The 20681-nt window shown below is 40.9% G+C and overlaps 1 protein-coding gene across 4 annotated transcripts in view; it reads right to left on the minus strand.

Moving 5' to 3' along the window:
- Positions 1-971: 971 nt before the first annotated feature.
- Positions 972-20681, minus strand: part of arhgef2a (Rho guanine nucleotide exchange factor (GEF) 2a) — a 36176-nt gene continuing 16466 nt past the window's right edge. Inside the window, exons 10-23 of one of the 4 annotated variants that reach the window (XM_080863951.1) lie at positions 19344-19461; positions 18897-18973; positions 17924-18095; positions 15410-15486; positions 14677-14849; positions 14023-14090; positions 12770-12958; positions 11149-11235; positions 9394-9443; positions 8594-8629; positions 8458-8508; positions 5317-5637; positions 4633-4801; positions 972-3087 (exon numbers count right to left, since the gene is read on the minus strand). In XM_080863951.1, coding sequence (XP_080720077.1) covers positions 3059-3087; positions 4633-4801; positions 5317-5637; positions 8458-8508; positions 8594-8629; positions 9394-9443; positions 11149-11235; positions 12770-12958; positions 14023-14090; positions 14677-14849; positions 15410-15486; positions 17924-18095; positions 18897-18973; positions 19344-19461 — 1617 coding nt within the window. In that variant the 3' untranslated portion in view covers positions 972-3058. Of the gene's footprint in view, positions 3088-4627; positions 4802-5316; positions 5638-8457; positions 8509-8593; positions 8630-9393; positions 9444-11148; positions 11236-12769; positions 12959-14022; positions 14091-14676; positions 14850-15409; positions 15487-17923; positions 18096-18896; positions 18974-19343; positions 19465-20681 lie in introns of all 4 variants that reach the window. The other 3 variants (XM_080863953.1, XM_080863950.1, XM_080863952.1) reach the window with 3 other exon arrangements.

Below are 20681 nucleotides of genomic sequence, written 5' to 3' on the forward strand. Positions count from 1 at the left end.
TCTAAAGTCTTTTCAAAACAGATGATCATAAAGAGAGTCTCCTGATGTTTAATAATTCATATTTAATAGTTTTGCTCTTTGGTGCTGCTTTATCTCAGGTGGTCTAAGAGCAGACAAAAGCTCTATGTGGTGTTTTGGGGCTATGGGGGGAGGAGGGAGCTGCAGAGAGCCAAGTAAGACTACAACTTTTAATTCCTGGTCTTTACTTAGTGTTGATTTAATAAATTAATCCTTATTTCTATAAATAACAGCTGCACCATCTAAAGTGGAATGACAAAAACTCTCCTAATAAGACCAGATCAGTTATCTTTAATGCCCACATTGGTTTTTGGGCACCACATAGACAGCTAGCGGTTGAAGGATGACATGTAGCTATGTAATCAGTGGTCAGATTGGGAGTCTGATCAAATTTGATTGGAGGCAACTCCTCTACAGAGAGCTTACCAGAGTTGCTCATTTGGGAAAATTGATCTGAAACAAAAAAACAAAGGTGTATCCTCTGATGGCCAGGGCCCTGAAAGTAGGAGGAGCACATGGTGGAACCTATAGCAAATTATAGGGGAACTTGTCCCCGCTTACCTTTCAGTGTAAATATGAGCATACAGTATGTATATGAGGTGTTGCTCTGATTGTTTAACTGGGTCTGTCTAACCTGCTTGGCCCTGTGGCTTTCCCACACCAGATGTATGCACAGAGGTCACACATACAAACATCTTGAGAGGGAATCCTTATGCACTGAGAACATTGAACATGCCGAGCTGACATTATTTTTACTTTCCTGGGGTTGTATTAACAAATGGTTTCCTGGTTGTGGCTACAGATCTGGACACCTGCACTACTTTGTGGCTGCTATTTCTGCAGTTCATGGAAACCAATCTCAGAAAAGAGAAATCATATAATAAAGAAAATAATTGACACCAGAATATATTTCAGGTTATATATTTTATGTAGTAATACAAATAGCACAATTGGAAAAGGGTGTGCAAAAGTAATTACAGTCCTTGTTTTTGGCTTACATTGCATTCAACCCTATATTGTAACAGGCAAACACTGCAATGAATCCACACTTTGATGCTACTATCTCATACATTCTCATACATACAGTATCTCAGTTGCTTTTGACCATTGTTTACAGTCAAAATGTTGCAAATCCTGTCTTTAGATGTGCTAAATTATATCTCAGCTGACCCAGTGAATTAGTTATAACTAATTCAAATCAGTTTACATCCAGATTCACTGCATATTTGCAGTTTTATGCAAGTCAGATCAAATACGGTTGATTTTTCTGGCAAAGACATGACAGTAGTATATCTCATGCAGCAGTCACATAAATTACCATTTAAAAAGTCACTATTGTTTCTACAATGTCTAAACTTTAATTATGCATCTGGACCAAATAAGGACTTGTAAAGGTGGTCAAAAACTGTTACTGACATCTGTAGGTGAAAAGAAAAGAAGAAAAAATCTGTTCAGATGCACACATGCTGAGAAAAAAGCTGTTCCTTTAACTCCATATCATATAGTGTGATCATGAAAAGGCTTCCACTGTCTTGGCTACCACAGTTAGTCAGATGGTGGTGTTGATGATGGCACTGATCCTGTCTTAAGTCTGCAAAGCATGATTTGAATAAGCTGGCTTTTTTTGGAACACCTGTTGGACACAGAAGATGTGAGAACTGAACACTTTTACCTACCAGGATATAGTCTGCACCCCCGTGAGGGGAAGAATAGATTCCACAAAAACAAAGTGCAAATGTCATGTAATCAGTCACTGCAGTAACATTTATGAAAGCCTGACTTCAACATAGGGGGAACTACCCAAAGCCCTTAATTATCATAAATGTCTTCAAGAAACAGAAGCTGAGGGACGTAAAGTTGTCCTCATAATCTCATGACCTGAACATCATCTTTGGAGAGATTGTAAACATGCTCTGCATGCAAAGATCATCGAAAACATCTCAGAACGTGAACAGTGGCTGAAAATTCCTAAATCCAAAATGAAAACACTCAGAAAACATTTAGGTCAGCGGTCTCCAACCTTTTTTGTGCCACGGGCCGGTTTATGTCCGACAATATTTTCACGGCCTTTAAGGTGTTGCAGATAAGTACAACAAAATAAAACCAGTATCGGTACCAAAAAAAGAAGATTTATTCATAACACAGGAAAAGATCCAGGGAAACCGAGTTAACGATAAAAACGATTTAAAAAAATAACGATAAAAACGCTGAAAACCATAAATTTCGCTCCCGAGCCTCAACCCTCGCAGCCCGGTACCGAACGACTCACGGACCGGTCCGTGGCCCGGGGGTTGGGGAGCGCTGATTTAGAGTTGTGATACCTGCTAGAAAAAGTTCAACACTGATCTAGTTACTTAGTAGTTAATATGTGAGACAAGTACTTTTTGCATACAACTGTGTCGTCATCAAAGTACTACAACAATTAGGCACATGGGTTAGTAATTAATGAAAGAACAATACTGCAGATAATACAGAGCAACAGAAGATAGACTGACACACAGAACATGAAAAACCAGAACATGTATGTGCTGCATCCTCCTCTTGCTGTTGGTCACAGTAGGGATCAAACTGTAGGCCGAAGTATCACGTCAAGAATTTCAACACAACATTCGAACACACAGTGCAGTGTATCTACAATCGAAGCCCATCATTTGCCAGCACCTAATGCATGAACTTCAAAACTTTAATATATCAACAGCTTACTGATGGAAAAAGCAGGTGAAATGATCCAGTCGCTGTCAGACCGTTTGATGGTTAGTATTGATTTTGTAAAATGTTTAAGTTATAGTTGTTTTTTTAATTTTATTTTATATTTTGTGTTTTTTCCAAGTCCAAGAGCTTTGGGTAAAGTGTTGATAAATTTCATTAAGACATTAGTAGTTGTAATACTTGTAAGTTTATCATGCAACGTGTGATTAAATGTAAAACTCACTGCCACGTCAACACAAACTACTCAAAAACAAAGCAGATCAAAAATATCAAGACTTCAGATGAGCAAATATATTCATACAGTCATTAGCAGAATGAAAACATGCCAGGATCAGATCTCCTCTGGAATATCGTGAAGATCTGAAAAAAAGAGAACAAATATAAATTCAGACCTCTAACATCAGTTTAACAGTGCAGTATTTTAGTGTCAAGTATCCAAACATAACGGGGGGAGGAACAAATCAAATTAAAGCTCATGTGTTTTGTTTGAGGAATGAGGGATGAGGATACAAAGGCAGTCAATAAACTCGTTGGTGGCTGGACTTCTGGAGTCACCCAAGTTCTTTAAAGCTCTGAATGTTGTGGAGCTGTTCGGATTTATACAGCTTTGCAACGTTGCATGGAAATTGTGGGGAGTACCTCTGGACTGGCAAGTTGGCTGCGGGTTGTTGTATAAAAAGCTAAGTGTAAACATGTAACCCATCTTTTTTCTGGGAAATCAAAAAGTAAATGGTTTGGGAAACGGTGTAGCTATGTCTTTATATCCTAATCAGACAACCAAGTACAGTAAAAGGTCTTAAGTGTGGTATTTGCATTTGGTTGCTGAGGAGAAGGGCTTAGACTAAAATGGAAGAAATCAAACGGGAACATTAGGAGTACCAAACCACATCAGCAGTTTGGTGCATTTTTTTAGTTACATTTAGTTACATTTAGTTACATCTACAAATGACGATAAAGTTATTTTGTCAGAAAGTGTTTTGTAACATTTCTGTCCTGATGCTCAGTTATACAGGTAAATCCCAAAAGCTTGACTCTGTTCATCAGGACGTTTTCAGTGGGAGAAACGTTTCGTCACTCATCCAGGTGACTTCTTCAGTCTCAGCTGACTGCAGGTCAGTAACTTGACCATTAGTATGCAAATTGTCATGACCAGTGATCAACAACCACCGATCAGTGGCCATGAGTCCCATTCACAGAGAGCTGGGGAATGGCTGCAATCACAGCAGAGCCACCTTGTCAGGCCAGGACTCTGCAGTCTATTTACACCTACAGGCCAGTGGACTCTTTCAATGATGAGGATGTAACATCCTGGACAGGGAGGAACGCTGGTTTGAGGGCAGAGTCAAGGAGGCCATTTATGTGAAAAGGGAAAGACCATCTCTGAATGGAGGAGGGGCCTAAGGGTGCATCTGTCACCATCTTACAATGCTGTGATTGCAGCCATTCCCCAGCTCTCTGTGAATGGGACTCATGGTTGTTGATCAATGATCATGACAATTTGGATATTAATGATCAAGGAACTGACCTCCCAGCCCATTGTTCCTTCAGTGCTGCTGGTTTCAGTCATTGTGCAAATGTCCTGTTTAAAGGTTGGAAACCTGCAGTCAGCTGAGACTGAAGACGTCACCTGATGATGATGAAACGTTTCTCCCACTGAAAACGTCCTGATGAACAGAATCAAACATTCTAGTTTTCTTTAGTAAGGAAAAGTTATTACTATTTTTTACACAATAACTAAATTATTTTCAGAAAAAACAACTTGTTATTTTTCAATTAACACTCAATATGATTTGGGCTGTCACTTGAGAAACCGCTGTGCCAAAAACAAAAGAAATGGTAAATGGACAAGAAAGATATAGATACATAGACAGCAGTCGGTCACGTCGTGTCTGTCTGTTACCTAACCTTTGGAGCTTTCAGATGCAGTCCCATCGTCATCATCATCTGACGTCACATATACCTCTAGGTCAATGACTTGCTGCAGGCTTGACTGGTGAACAGAATCTTGGTTGGCTTGCATGTTATAAACTCCAGACATCTCTGTTTCTGACTGCATTGACAAAGGCTTAGACATCTAGGAAAGAGCAAAGAAACATGAGTAATGGGTACAGAAAACACAGCTGATTTATAACAACCACCAGGTTTATTTTACTCCTCTCAGAGGTTGTTTCTTCGGGCTTTTCTGCCTCTTTGTCAAATGCTTAACTTCCAAAGATCAAACTATCTGCTCCGCGTTCGGTTATCAACCTAGCTCAGCCATCACCAGATCAGCAGCCAGAGGTAGTGTGTCTGTTCTGTTCATGTTACCAGTCAGTTTGTTTTTCACAGCTATCCTCGTTGTCTGTTCTGATCGAGCATATGTGATGGTCTGTACTCCCATGGATGGCCTGCATCTCCTGGTAGCGTTGTTCCAACTTTCTGTAAATAAACCTGTGTGACCTTTTCCCTGTGTCCTCTGTGTGTGGGTTCATGATTCTGTTCATGACAGAAGGATCTGACCTCCATGGAGTTAAAATTTGTTTAAAATCTGTGTCTTGGCGCCCCTTGTTGCCCCTATTATACTATATCAGTATAAGTAATTGAACTTACCTGAGAGGCCTGTTCTCCATACCGCTGTGAAGCAGGTGCAACCCCACTGGTGGCTTTCATTTGTCGGACCTGCCTCTCTAGCTCAGCCCGGGCCCTCTCGCTGTCTTTGAACCGATTTTCTGCATCCCTCAGTCTCAGCAGCTCTTCCTGCAGCAGGCTGTGTTGTCTCTGCAGAAGCGCCAGTTCTCCTATGGTTGACAATACAGTGGCTTCCCGATGGCCTCCATCTCGCAACAGAGGGCGCCATACTTCACTTGGAGACATGGTGCCCTGCTGCTGCAGTAACAGCTCCAAGATTGAGTCTTGCTTAATAACAGCACCCTGTCATATTACAAGGAGAATCCAGTGTCAGATATTTTTGGTTTGTGACAGAGTCAAATATGAAGTGTGTCTGTTGTGTTGTGATGTTTTAGAAAGATTCCACAGTTGTGTTATTTTGTAAAGATGGATTCGCTTCTTTGTTTCTGGTAGATTTGACTTTTATTTACAAATATTTCAAACCAGTCGACCAAATAAGCACCAAAAGACTGCTGCGGATCAGCTTTAGTTTAGCTTTTACTGTGAAAAAAATCAAAACATGTATAAATAAAGAAATATTAAGCACTAAATGTACAGAAAGACATAAGAGAGAGAAATAGAAAAGTGATTAATTGCACATAAAAAAGTGGCAGGAGTGAGCAGCAGTACAAGTTTGAGCAGCACAAGATTGCAGTGTGAAGTGTGATTATTAAGTGTGAGCTCATGCGTCTCATGTCTGCATGTCTTATGATGTCAGGCTCGTGTTGTCATGGCTACGTCTCTCAGTGTTTCCTGTTTTATTTTGTAGAGTCAGGAGTCTCCATGTTCAGTGTGTTTTGTTTTACTTCCCCTGTGGTGTCCTTATGTTCAGCTGTTTCCTCGTGTGTTCCCGTGATCACCTCCTGTGTGCGTTCAGTCTGTGTCAGGTTGTCTGTTTGGTTTCACGTCATGTCACAGAGATCTAACTGCTCAGGTTCATGTTGGGTTTATTTCACAGTTCCATGGTCCCATGAACCTGTTCAGTTCCATGTCTCTCGCCACAGTTTCCATAGTTATTTAGTTTTCCCAGTTTAGGTTTCAGTTAGTTGTGGCTATGTTTTTGTATTCATGCTTACCAGCCATAATAAACATCTCGCTGTTTGTTTAAACCTTAGTCCCGTTTTCTTCTCTGTCTGAGATTGGGTCACTCTACACACCGTCAGCTCCCACTGACCGTGACAACACCTGCACTGCTACAACTGTCTGCTGGGACTGAACGACACTGCATTCGTTCTGAAGACAGTCTGCAAGCTGGTAAACTGCCCAAGGAAGAAACTTCTGAGGCTGGATCCTGTCACACTGTCCTTTGTTCTTTTCACTTTTTTATAGCAATAACTGGATGAGACACTCCTGAGAGTAATGTTTTCGGTAAATGGACTGATTCTTATAGAGCGCTCTCCCGGAGTGCTCAAAGCGCTGTAGACAACACACCCACTCATACAAGCACTTCTAAACACAAGTGCAAACTAATCTCCACACACCCTGATGTGAATGTTACCAAGCAGGTACTGTGTTAGGAGACCTGGGTCGTTGACGCAGAGTTTTGAAGGTTTTTTTTACTATTGTACTTTGATTCTTATTGTTTATTGTTTCTAGTCTTTTGGTTTCTTTCTTAATGTTCTGGTTTCTGTCTGTGTTTCTTGCTCTGTCTCCCCTGTCTGCTGCGTCCCCTTGAGAAGTCCATGTCTCTGTGTTATGTTTCCTGTTTTACTTTGAAGGTCCATGTCTGATGTTAATGTATCTGGTTTTGCTTCCCCTGTCTCGTCAGCCCTGATTTGTCCCAGCTGTGTTTCCCTCCTGTCTCTCATTCCCTGACTGCTCCCTCTGTGTATTCAAGCCCTGTGTTTCTGGGTCAGTGTCGTGATCTATCATCCCTCCATGCTGTGTGGTCCGGCCTTCTGCCTGCCAGTTTAGTTTCCAGTGTTTCCAGTGTTTCCAGTGTAGCCAGTGTAGCCAGTTGTGTCATGTAGAAATAAATCTTTATTTTGAGTCTGCGCTTTTGGGTCCACCTTGCCATCACTACTGCCTGCACACAGCCTTCACATGACAGAAGATCGCGACCAGAACATGGACCCCGCAGACTGTTTCTGCTGGAGGTTCTGGAGAACCGCTCCTGTATGACGAGCCAGAGGATTTGCAGCCCGGTCAGCTGGAGGGTTCGTGGCCTGACCCACCCCCTTCCCGGAGTAAACAGCGTTCACAACGCCGCCACTCCAGAACGACTGAGCACACCCCATTCATGGGAGAAAGTGAATGTTTATTGCCCTCTCCACTCGAGCATTCCAACCCAACCTTCTGCAATTTCTTTCACTGTGAGCAAGACTGTTTTTCACTCAGAGGATTTATTCTGTCTGAATCGGTTGATTCAGAGAATGTAAGTCTTGTTCCCGCTGGAGGGTCCGAGGGGCCCATCCAGCCTTCATCGCTTGCCGCGCCACCATCTGCGGCTTCCATGCCGTTGTCTGGTCCTGCCGTCGCCTGTCTGGTCCTGCCGCACAGCCGGCCTCCAGACCTCCTTCACCTGCGCCGCTGCCGCCATTGCCTTTCGCACAGTCGGCCTCGTGAACTGAACTGTTTAGGGCTGTTGTGCTGTCGACCTCTGGGCCCCCTGAACCTTTCAGAACTGTTTACTGTGTTCTTGAACATTTCATGGCTTTGCTTTGGACTCTGGCTCCTTGTTTTTAGTTTGTTTCATTTGTTTGTTTGAATTATTTTCAATATTTCTTGAAGCTGCTAAATTTAGCAGCACTCAGTGCAGTTGTGGCAGTTGCCTGCCTTCATTTTAAAAGGTTTGTAACATAATTTTCAGGAATTTTAGTTAAAGAGGATTACAAAAGTGAACAGGAAATACTGAGTTAAGTTATGTCAACTAATTCCCCTCAGAGACATGCTTTTATAAAATGTAGTTATTAATCATGTTAGTTTTATCGTAGTCAAAAAGTACATGTAGTCAGAACATTGGCATTCAGACAAGCTTTAAAGTTTATCAACTTAACAAAACTAAGGTGAAGGTGACCTCGTACACAGTGTCTGTAACATGTGGTGTGGTGTATGGAGTGCTGTGGCAGGTTAAGTCCGACTTACCTGGAGTGCATGAAGATAAACGCTGAGATTCACCAGCCTTTGGCAGATCTCCTGTCAGACACGAGCAGCATACTTATTACTGACTTCTGTTTTAAATGCACTTTAAATAAACAGACATACTTTAAAAGTTACTTACCATTAGCGGTGACTTGTCTTGTCGCTTCGTGCATTCCTTTATTAGGCAAAAACGTTTTCCACAGACAGCAGAGAGTGAAAACAGTTGAAGCAAAGTTATTACAGTTCACCAACTCAGAGAAACATTTCAGATTTTCCGCACAGATCCAGCTCGACCTGGATGGTTACACTCATGACACGCCCACACAGGGACAGAACTAACAAGGAACCAGGGGACCCGAGGCACCAATGCCCCAGACCCCACACCCAACCCAGGAGCACCTACCAACACAAGTATCCCAGGCACCATTCAACACTGCAAGGCAACATCCACTCACGTCCCCCACCACCACAAATCAGGACAGACACACAGACGCCCCTAAAACAAGAGTCCAGTGACTTCAGTGTGAACTGGAGTCACTCTGTCCTGTCTTTATTATACAGGAGAGCTTTTTGTATTCATCAAAAACTATACCGAAATATCTATAGTGGCTCGAAAATAAAAGAATGAAGGTCATACAATACATGACCTGCTGTGCTGATATTAAAATATGATTATTAGAGATATACTTGCAGTTAATGAAATTACTAAACACAAGTAAAGTTTGAATTTGACATTGAAAGCTAAATTCTTACTGACATTATTGATGTCAAAGATGAAAATTAAACTCTAGTTTTGCTGATAAAATAAAAGTCTCTGGACAAAATGACTCATCGGTCCCGTTAACTTTACTATATGCAACACAAACCAAATCTGAGACCATGTTCAGTTCCATAACTGCACCTCCAAACCCTTTCCCATCATCAACTCTTTGTCCTCACCTTTGCTGCAATAAAATGCTGGGCTCCATTGACCAACAGCTCTTGGTCACCTGAGAAGAGACAAAACACACTCAGTACTTGTCTTGGAGCGATATGTGCAATTTAACCTTTATTTAAAAAAAACAGAAGCTTTTTTATGTAATTCTAAGTTGTTGTTGTAACATAGTTTTCTGGTATCACTTTATAATGATGTCACACTATTAAGCATTAGTAAGGTAAGTATGCTTAATTCATCATTTATAAAGTATTACTCTTCATTAGTATGTAATTTATAAATGTGGATATAATTGTTTATTCTAGACTAAAAAGCTCACTCATAAGGCGCCCATGGTATATTTAGTGTAAATCAGTGACTGAGTGTTTTAAAGGTTTTCTTAATACTTCAGATTATAATTCATGGTTAATTCAGGCAGTTACCAGCAGGCCTGGACTGGTAATCTGGCATACCGAGTATTTGGATGGTGGCCCAGTGCACATGTGGGCTGATGTGTCCACATATTTTCTTTCCTTTGTCGTTGTAATTATACTGTCCAGTAAGCAGCATGAAGACCCGCTGCACATCGCACTGACAGCAGTTCATTTTCATTACTGACACCAAATCACCCAATCACATCCCTTACTGCAACCAGCCCCTCCCCTACTTTCCATGAATTCATGCACCTTTTTGAGAATTCAGATTTATGTGGCCATTAAATAGCAGTATTTACTGACTGAGTGCAGTAACATGCTAGGGAAATCAAGGCTCCATGATAACGCTCATTGATTTGGGATTCTCCTTCATGGTGGAGAACCACCTCGTAACCTGATCTCCTCCTCGCCCCACGGAGCTGCTCTGAGTTCTCACTGAATGAGGAGGAGGTGGAGTCCTTACTTCTTTCATTTAAGCTGTTCACCTGTGTGAAACCGCTATTTAGTCTAATTCAGCTGCACTAAAGCTAACAGACCACAAACCAGACGAAAGCTGAACCTCGGGAACGATCTAAAGAAGTTCCAAAGTCTCAAACATTCCAGAGACATTTTCCTGCATTACCAGTTTAATATGATGGACCCTTTCTTTATATTGTATACACGTATTTGTGAAGCTCTGTGAAAGATTTATTATTGTTTTGTAAAAACAATGTTCATGTTTTATGTTAAATGAAGAAATCTTTGTATGTTCAAGTTGAGCTGTCCTGTGGCTCCACCTCCTTGGTGCATCTTCCTCTTAAACCCCGCCTACAAACCTGCATTATTGTGCAAACCTCAGGTGTGTTATGTTTGCATCTGTATGTTCTGTACTTCTTTCTGTGTTGTCTGCGTCATGTCTCTGTTGGGAAAATAGCTGAGACGTAAATAACCTTCACTTCACAATTAACAAATAGTAATTGTCTTAATTAACCATGAATTACACTATGAAACCAGCATTTATAAAACCTCTATTAACCTCACAAACAATGAGCTCATATCTTAATCATCTTAATCATTATATAGAGGAATGGGCGTCCAAATACTTTGTTATTTATGTATTTAGAAATGTTACCATGAACACATTATGAGCTTATTAATCAAGAATGAACATTTATATCTGTATTCATACATTACATACTAAATAGGAGTGTTGTGTTCCAAATGATGACCAAAGCACTTACTAATACCTAACTAATGCCTGATAGTGCCACATCATAGGTTGTTACTATTTTTCTTAATGTATAAATCCATAATTAATTCAGTCAAACTTAAGATGATCATGAATGAGAGACTGAAACGCTGACTTACTACAGTCTACCACCTCCATGTGGCTGTGATGGCACAAAAGGCGGGTGTCCATGCTGAAGCCCAGAAGGAGTTCACTCAGCCTGTCCACTGTGAGGACACACACACACACACGCACACACACGCGCGCACACACACAAACACAAACACACACATATTTCTATTAACTTTACATCTTTTTCTATTTTTCTGTTCCCATGTTGATTCCTCCTGCATGTCTTGTGTTTGATCTCCTCTCTGTGTCAAAACTGCAGCACGTCAGATGTATATATAGTGCGTCAGTCAATGGTAAGTGAGCTCGATATGGCCAAAACAGCTGTTAACTTCCAAAGGGTCGTCACGTCTCTTCTTAACCTAACTTCAACAACTCTTTGCTAAAGTTTCTTCCTTTCTCATCAACTTTATCCCCTGTAGTTACCACAGCTCTGCTCATCACCCTTGTTTTGAAAATTGCTACCAGTTCACTATTCCTCAGACATCCTCTCAGTTCCTCCACACGTATATCATGTAGACCATTTGCCTTCCACTCTTCATCTTGGCGTAACATGGGGGAAGTAGAACAGACGACGCAGCGACGAACAAAGGAAGACTGAGGACTTAAATGCACACATGAGGTGATCTGGGGAAGTGGAGACACATGAGAACACAGCTGACTAGAAGGAAACATAATGACAATACAGGGGAGAGTAACCCTAACTACAATAAACAAAGAACACCATACTCTTTCAAAATAAAACAGGAAACACAGAGACATAGACATGGAGATAGAACATGAACTTAACCTAACCAGAGACATGAAACATGACAGGTAGACACACGGACCAGGGAGAGATGACAAAAGAAACCAAGGACTAAACTGCAAACTAGAAAACAACTAGATGTGTTAAACTACACATGTGGATACAAAAACAAGCGTTAGAACTTAAACCCTGGGCCACATGGCCCAGTACCGTGACACTTACTTACAATGATCCTCTGTACTTGCCGTATCTGTCCTGCTTTCGCTCTCATTTTCTTTATTGATCAGCTCATCAAACTCCTTCCATCTCAACACACTTTCTTTACTCACAGCAGACAGCACACTGTAAGCCTTTGCCTCTCTATCTCTTATTTGATGTACATTTAGTTCTTGCTCATTCAGTCTGTTTCCAGACGATACATAAAATACTGTAGTACAGTTTTCCTCACCGCTTCATCCAGCTTCTGCCATTCAGTCCTGGATTTTACCTTCACTTACTTCCTTATCTTGATTTCCAGAGGCACCTTGGTTTTTGAAAAATCCACAGCCATCAGCCCTACCTACCCAGCACTACCTCATCACCTCTGTTCCCTCGGTCTACATGTCCACTAAAGTCGGCTTCAGTCTTGAAGCTTTAGCCTCAGCCTCAACTATGTGACAGCTCACGGTCACTTCAGAAAAAATTCAGGGAGAAAAAGTGGATGTAGGAGTTTGGGTAGTAAATATTTTCATTCTTGTTTGCTACAAAATGTTTGTTTTTACTCATACTTCTAATTAAAATTATGTGAAGTTATGTACAAAAACAGTTATTTATTTTTTTGTTGAGTTGGATCAGATATTCACCTTCACATGTGAAGCATGCTAATATGAAACGTGGATAGTTACCCTCAGATGTGGCATCCAGTAATAGTTTTTCAGCACGAGGAGCTTGTGGTGTGTCAGCCCTAAACAAGTAGCGAGTGATGGGAGGCTGCAGGCTCTCCTGGCCACTTGTCACCTCTGCCAGTTCACAGAATAAAGTCACTCTTTCCTGCAGGAGCTCCAGCATCTCCTGGTCCTTGTGCTGCAGGTCAGCTGATTGGATGACAATCAATCAGTCATCAGTCTAAAACAGACGTGCAGAAAAACAAAGCCTGCCTCTTCACAGGTCTCCCTGGTTCATGTTGATCTGACAGAAAGGTCGGGCAGACCCCAGCCTTCACTGGACAAAATGAAAATGCTGATGCAGGACGCTTTAGTTTGAAATACAGTTCATGTAAATAACTATTCAGTTCAATTTTCAGTTTAATTTTATTTGTATGAAACAAGCTCAGACATGGTCTAAACAGGAGGAGACCAGTGCAGCTATGACTGTGGAGCAGAAACGGTTTTTCCTGCTGATTCTTTGGTCGACTTGTTATTTGTTCATATCTTCATTTAACTTCCTAGTTTTAGTTTGTCCTGTTCTCAGTTCTTGGTTGTTGAGAGTTTAGTTCCACTCTTGTGCCAATTCCCCGATAAGTTCATGTCTGTTTCCTCGTTTAGTCACGTGCTTCACTTCCTCTGCTTCTGGTTAGATGTCACTGCTCCAAAATTGTTTGCAATCAATACATCAGAAAAAAAGCAGCTTGATGAGAGAAATTCTGTGAGGCATTTGATGGTTTTACCGTTACCAAAGCTGCTTTGCTCTTTATGATTTTACTGTTTACTGTTGTTCCAAACTTGTGAAATGCTGCCTTCTTGTGCAAAAGCATTTACTGTGGGCAAAAACGCAATCCAAGATAATACTGGCATGTCAGAAGATCTAAACGATTCCTGACACTAGCACAGATGTTCTGCCTGTGGATACTACAGCAGTTTACATTTTTAGATCAGGTTTGGTATGTTTGATACTCTGACAGGGCCTTTGGATTTGGTTTGGAGATCACAGTGATGTTCGGTCCAGTGGAACCTCTGTATTTGGTAAAAGTATGGAAACCTTTAAATAACTATTTAGGACCAAAAGGGTGAAAGAAAACCTGAGTATTCATCTTTTTGGTTAAAGTTTGTGGTAGAGAACACGTAGCCACCAGTAAGACTAAGCTACCATGTCGTCTTTTTCTGGTTCCCAGGTATTTGAAATGTGAATGTAATTCAGTTAGTCTGTATATTCTCCTGACCTTTGAGCCTCCTCAGGTGAGCCTTGTGTTCCGACTCTATCAGGGGAAACTCCTCTCTTGATGGACACCTGAACACACAAAATCCAGACCACACATGCCGTCTTATCAGTCACATAACAGACACGAACGTTTTAGATTTGTCGTTTTTTTGTTCATAAACTAATTAGTAGACATTTATACCTCAATAATTAAACAGTTTATCACAACTTGGGTCTCATTTTTGTAACTCGACTTTATTACCCTGCCCTCACCTATGGTTACAAGCTCTGGGTAGTGACCAAAAAACGGGTACAGACAGAAATGAGCTTCCCCTGAAGAGTGTCTGGCCTCTGGGGTGAGGAGCTCAGCCATCTGGGAGTTATTATTAGTATTATTATTATTATTATTATATAGGAACCAGTGTGCCGACCTCATAACCTATAGGAGGAAAGTACAGGCTCTATGAAAAACATGCTACATTTATTCTGCTCTGCAAATGCAAATAAATGTTTGTGTTTTCTGTGGGATTTACAGTCCATAATTGTCTCTGGGTAATTACATTTTTCTTTATATTTTCCAAAATGCAGAAATAAGACCCAAGATGTAATAAACTTCAGTTTGTAGACTACAAACCGATGGAAAGCTTTAGCATGTGTTGTGTGTGCATTTACCCACTTGCTGACAGCGTGCTGTACATGGCGTATCCAGATGTTCTTGTCATCCTTGGAGGCAGCATAAAACTCGTACATCTCAGGAGGGGTGGAATCACTAATCAGATACATGCCTCGTTCCTGATTGGCTATGTCCCTTACTATTAGGTTCTGAAGGGACAGTACTGGAGGCTTGTCCTAAAACGTACAACATGGATAGTTTTAGTGAAATAAAGAGAAAAACTTGTTGTAACTATGTGTTTTTTTCACCCTCGTTTATCTTTTATTTTCCATTTTAAATAAACGACTTAGTTCAGTTACATGAAGGCTTACACACACACACACACACACACACACACACACACACACACACACACACACACGCACACACACACACACCTCGAACAGGTAAAACAGCCAGGACACACCTAAAGATACAGATTCTGTGCATTTCTGTTAGCATGCTTAGCATGCCGCAGCTATTTGGTTACCAGTAATGCGCGTCATTGTACTTTCTCTTTCTTGCTGCATTCGCTCTCTGTCACCTGCTTCATCGCTGTCTGTGTGTAAGCAGTATTTACTTATTTATCCATATTTATTTAGTGTTTTGAAATATCCTTTTCAAAACAAAAGGGTTACAATGTTTAAAAAATGTCTTTCCAAAAATGATGCATTTGTGTAATTAGTTTTAGCATGCTTTGGGGGGGTTTTGGTTAGTTTTTTGTGTGTTTTTAACATGTGTGCAAATATTTTCTTACCATAGATGGAAAGATGCACCTCTGGTCCTTCTCCTGCAGAAACACCAGGATGTCAGACATCAGTAAGACCTGTATATCTACACAAACACACACATAAACATTTTTTTAGACTAGAATCACCCTTTAGTGTCATTGTATAAAATCTTTACTTAATGCAGTGCAGGATGGTTCTGGGTTTAAATGCGGAAGTGTGGAAGATAGACAGAGGACCTGTAGGAAACCAATGCAGGCAACCATAGAGAAAGACGCCACCACCCAGCAGGTTCAATCCCAGGCTTTCAAACCTTGGCAACAACAACACAGCCCCTTTCTAAAACTTGAATTTCAATTTAGTTGTACTTATACAGCTCCAAATCACAACAGCAGTTGCCTTAAGGCACTGAGAGATTAATATTGCAAAGTAGGGACCTACAATAATACAGAGAAAACAGAGAAAACAGAGAAAAACGAAATCATTGGATCTCCTTTGAGCCCTTTGGTGCTTTTAGCAGGAAGAAACCTCCAGCAGAACCAGGCTCAGGGAGGGGCGGGGCCATCTGCTCCAACCAGTTGGGGTCAGGGGACAGAGACGGGACAAGTTATCAATCAATATAATAATATTTTTTAATTATAATTAATAATAGTAGAATATTCATAATAAAACGAAGAATGGATCCTCCTTTAACTAAGGGAGGATTCAGGGTCACCTGATCCAGCCCTAACTATGCTTTAGCAAAAAGGAAAGTTTGGGCTATGCTCTAATGGGGTGATATGTTATTATAAAGCTATTAAGATGTTTGTTTGCTTGTTTGTGATTGAAAGGATTTTACATTTGGATTTAACAGGGAGCCAATCATGAGAAGCCAGTACGGGAGTAATATGTTATTTCTTATTTGTCGTGTTAAGGCCGTCATTTTCTCCATGGGTGTTAAAATCACCCACACCACTCGGACAGCCAGCAATTGAATATGACCGTGTCTGACATTGTTTGTTAAAGAAAAACAAAAAAGATAAATGCTCATATTTTATGAGCATAAACAACAACAAAAAATCAGTTAAATGTGAGGAGTGAAATGAAAATTAATCAGTAAGATACAAGGTAACAACATAAGTCTCTTATTCTGGGCAAACACATCAGGTGGACCTTGTCCTCCACCGACATTCTTCTTCGTCTTTTGGTGTGTTGTTCATTTTTCATATCGGCTTTGATGTTTCTTTTTTTACCGGATCCATAATCCATGCCTCGGGGAACTAACATTAACATAACTACCTTGTTAATGTCACAGTCCTGGGTCAGTCTTTGAGTTCATTTCTAGTATCTTGGCTTCTGTTCCTGTGCTCCGTGTTCCCTCTGTGTCCTCAGTCAGTCATGTCTCTATGTCTCAGTGTTAAGACAGCATTGTTGTGTATGTCTCTTGCGTTTCCTGTTTTACTTTGAAACTCCATGTCCTATGTCAGTGTATTCTGTTTTCCTCCCTGTCCTCATGTTTAATTAGGTTCAGCTGTGTATCCCTCCTGTTGTGCATTTCCCTCGTTACCTTGTGTGTATTTATGCTCTGTGCTGTCCTCTGTCTCTTGTCGGTCTGTCTGCATTTATTCTTGCTTGCCTTTCTTGCTTGGCGATCGTGGCTCAAGAGTTGGGAGGTCGCCTTGTAATCGGAAGGTTGCCGGTTCGAGCCCCGGCTCGGACAGTCTCAGTCGTTGTGTCCTCGGGCAAGACACTTCATCTGTTGCCTACTGGTGGTGGTCAGAGGGCCCGGTGGCGCCAGTGTCCGGCAGCCTCGCCTCTGTCAGTGCGCCCCAGGGTGGCTGTGGCTACAATGTAGCTGCCATCACCAGTGTGTGAATGTGTGTGTGGATGTAGTGTAAAGCGCTATACAAATACAGGCCATTTACCATTTAATTCTAGTTGTGCAGAGTGTCCCAACTTTTCATTGTGCACAGCCGTACTTACTTTTATTATTGTTTTTATTTCATTATATTTGTCATTTTTTAAATTGAGAATTTGTTTCATAATTGAGATTCACGGTTTTTAAGGTGCATTTTAATGTTGTTTAGTGTTAATGACAGAATAATTACATAAGCCAACGTATAACGTGTGTTTTATATATACAGTCTGTACATCAGGGGTGTCCAACTCCAGGCCTGGAGGGCCGGTGTCCTGCAGGTTTAGATGTGTTCTTGATCCAACACAATTTAAATGACCTCCTCAAAATGTCCTGAAGTTCTCCAGAGGCCTGGTAATGAACTAATCGTGTGATTCAGGCGTGTTGACCCAGGGTGAGATCTAAACCTCCCTCGAGGCCTGGAGTTGGTCACCCCTGCTGTAAAGGTCAACTGAGGCTGATTTAAATGTTCAGTTTTGACTTGATGGTATTTTGTCAATATGAACCAAAATCTCTGAGGAGTCTTTTCACCACCTCGTTGAATCTATGCCATAAAGAATTAAGACAGCTAGTAATAGGACAATAGTCAGTGTCTACCTGTTGTATTATGTTTATTTTATTAAATATTAATCACCCAATTGTTGTGTACCTTTGAGTCGTGATCCTGGAGTTTTCCAGAAAAGGGTCCCTTCACGGATAAGTCTCCTTCGGAGTAACTCTCCAGCTTTAAATATTCCTCCATCCCGTACTATGGCCTCAGCCCTTGGGTCAAGCTTGGCATGGATTTCCTGAAGCCGCTGCGTTTTCTCCAGATCGTCCATCTGCCGACAGGAAATTCAATCTTACATTTTCAGTTTGATTAAATCATCTGAATGAACCAGCGAGCTAATCTGAGTCGGCTAAAATGGATGTTACAAGGAGATTTGTAAGATCCGTTTCGAAACGGTGATGGAGGTGGAGGTGTGCTCTGAAGAGAAGAGGAATGAACATCACTTAGACAAAATAAATGTGTGTGAATTGGAGGGAGTCAGGCGGAAAGATGAACATACAAAGTCTAAGTGTTTAAAAATGAAGCTGAGTTTTACTGAGTTTTAGTAAAAGTAGAGGAGGTCTTATTACTAAATGTTATTCTATTGAAACTAATAAATACTACATATTATGACTGTATTACAGTGTAATACATTATAAGACAGAAAATACGATGAGATTTTTCAGTAGATAAAAAACAGAAGTAAATCAGTCTTAGAAATAAACAAAGATCTCGAGTATGAGCTAAAAGCACTTGTGTGGAAGTTTAGAGCCTGTCGAACAGGGCAGGCAATTGTTTGTCCTGTAAATGCTACAAATCCTCTCTCTGGTTAGTGAAACAAGTCGTCCACTTTACAGCTGAGGTAGGAGAACAAATGAATGCTGGGTTGTTAGCACAAGCTAAAAACTAGAGATCTAAAGACCTAATCTAAGCGTCATTTAGGAAGAATGAGTGTTTGCACTGACTTGTACTTGATGTCTGAATGTGTAAGATTTAGAAAAGAACATAAATTCTTTGTGAGTTTGCTGATATTTGAATATGAAGAGAATGAATGACGCACAGATTATTGCACAGGGAGCAAACACTTCAGTACCTGTTGGTCTATTGAACTAAGCAGTTCTCTGATCATCAGCAGAGCCTGGGCCACAGAGGAAGCTTCTTCTTCATCATCTGGATAAAATAGAAACAATCATCTGATTCATCTCTAATTTCAGTAAAACTGTGAAGTTTGAATTTCATCTTCTGACAATTTTTTCAAAAGAAAGAAAGAAATATGAATTTGCATATATGAGTTTTAATTTACTAAATCCAGCTCACAAAAGCTTCATGTACCAAATATATTACCCTGGGTGTTAAAGGGTTAGGTTTACAGTAAATAACAGAAAAATGGAGAAGAGGAAAAAGTTCCCATTGAAGCCTGGTTTTGCTTCGTTGTGTGGAACCATGAATGTTAGTTAAATGTGAAAACCAGCATTTTTTAATTTTCTAGTGACATTGTAGATCTGAGAAAAGAAGGAGGCAGATGACTGGGATGAGTCACCTGTTGTGTTGTCCAGAATGCGCTGAATAAGTGCAGGATACTTGAACATCCGCTGAGTCACCAATAAGATGCACTCTTGAACACCATGGCAACGTAGCAAGGGTCCTCGACTCACCTGCTGCTAAGAGACAGAAAGGAAGCTTTAATTTTTCATCATTATTTAAAAGCGATCAGTTTGAATCATACACTCAGCAGAGCTGAAGTCAAAGGTATGACTTTTCTCCACGAAGTCATGGTTTCAACCAGCTTCCACGAGGGTGGCCTGAGGGCGCGACAATGTCTAGCTAGCCCTGTGCTAACTGTATCGACACTGTATCGACACTGTATCGACACTGTATCAGCACTGTATCGACACTGTATCAACACTGTATCAACACTGTATCAGCACTGTATCGACACTGTATCGACACTGTATCGACACTGTATCGACACTGTATCAACACTGTATCAACACTGTATCAGCACTGTATCGACACTGTATCGACACTGTATCAGCACTGTATCAGCACTGTATCGACACTGTATCGACACTGTATCGACACTGTATCAGCACTGTATCGACACTGTATCAACACTGTATCAACACTGTATCGACACTGTATCGACACTGTATCGACACTGTATCGACACTGTATCAACACTGTATCAGCACTGTATCGACACTGTATCGACACTGTATCAACACTGTATCAGCACTGTATCAACACTGTATCAGCACTGTATCAACACTGTATCAGCACTGTATCGACACTGTATCAACACTGTATCAACACTGTATCGACACTGTATCAACACTGTATCGACACTGTATCGACACTGTATCGACACTGTATCAACACTGTATCAACACTGTATCAGCACTGTATCAACACTGTATCAGCACTGTATCAACACTGTATCGACACTGTATCAACACTGTATCGACACTGTATCGACACTGTATCGACACTGTATCAACACTGTATCAACACTGTATCGACACTGTATCAACACTGTATCGACACTGTATCGACACTGTATCGACACTGTATCGACACTGTATCGACACTGTATCAACACTGTATCGACACTGTATCGACACTGTATCGACACTGTATCGACACTGTATCAACACTGTATCGACACTGTATCAACACTGTATCGACACTGTATCGACACTGTATCGACACTGTATCAACACTGTATCAACACTGTATCAACACTGTATCGACACTGTATCAACACTGTATCGACACTGTATCGACACTGTATCAACACTGTATCAACACTGTATCAGCACTGTATCAACACTGTATCAGCACTGTATCGACACTGTATCAACACTGTATCAACACTGTA

Source organism: Rhamphochromis sp. 'chilingali' (genome assembly GCF_963969265.1).
Source record: "Rhamphochromis sp. 'chilingali' genome assembly, chromosome: 17".
NCBI lineage: Eukaryota > Metazoa > Chordata > Actinopteri > Cichliformes > Cichlidae > Rhamphochromis > Rhamphochromis sp. 'chilingali'.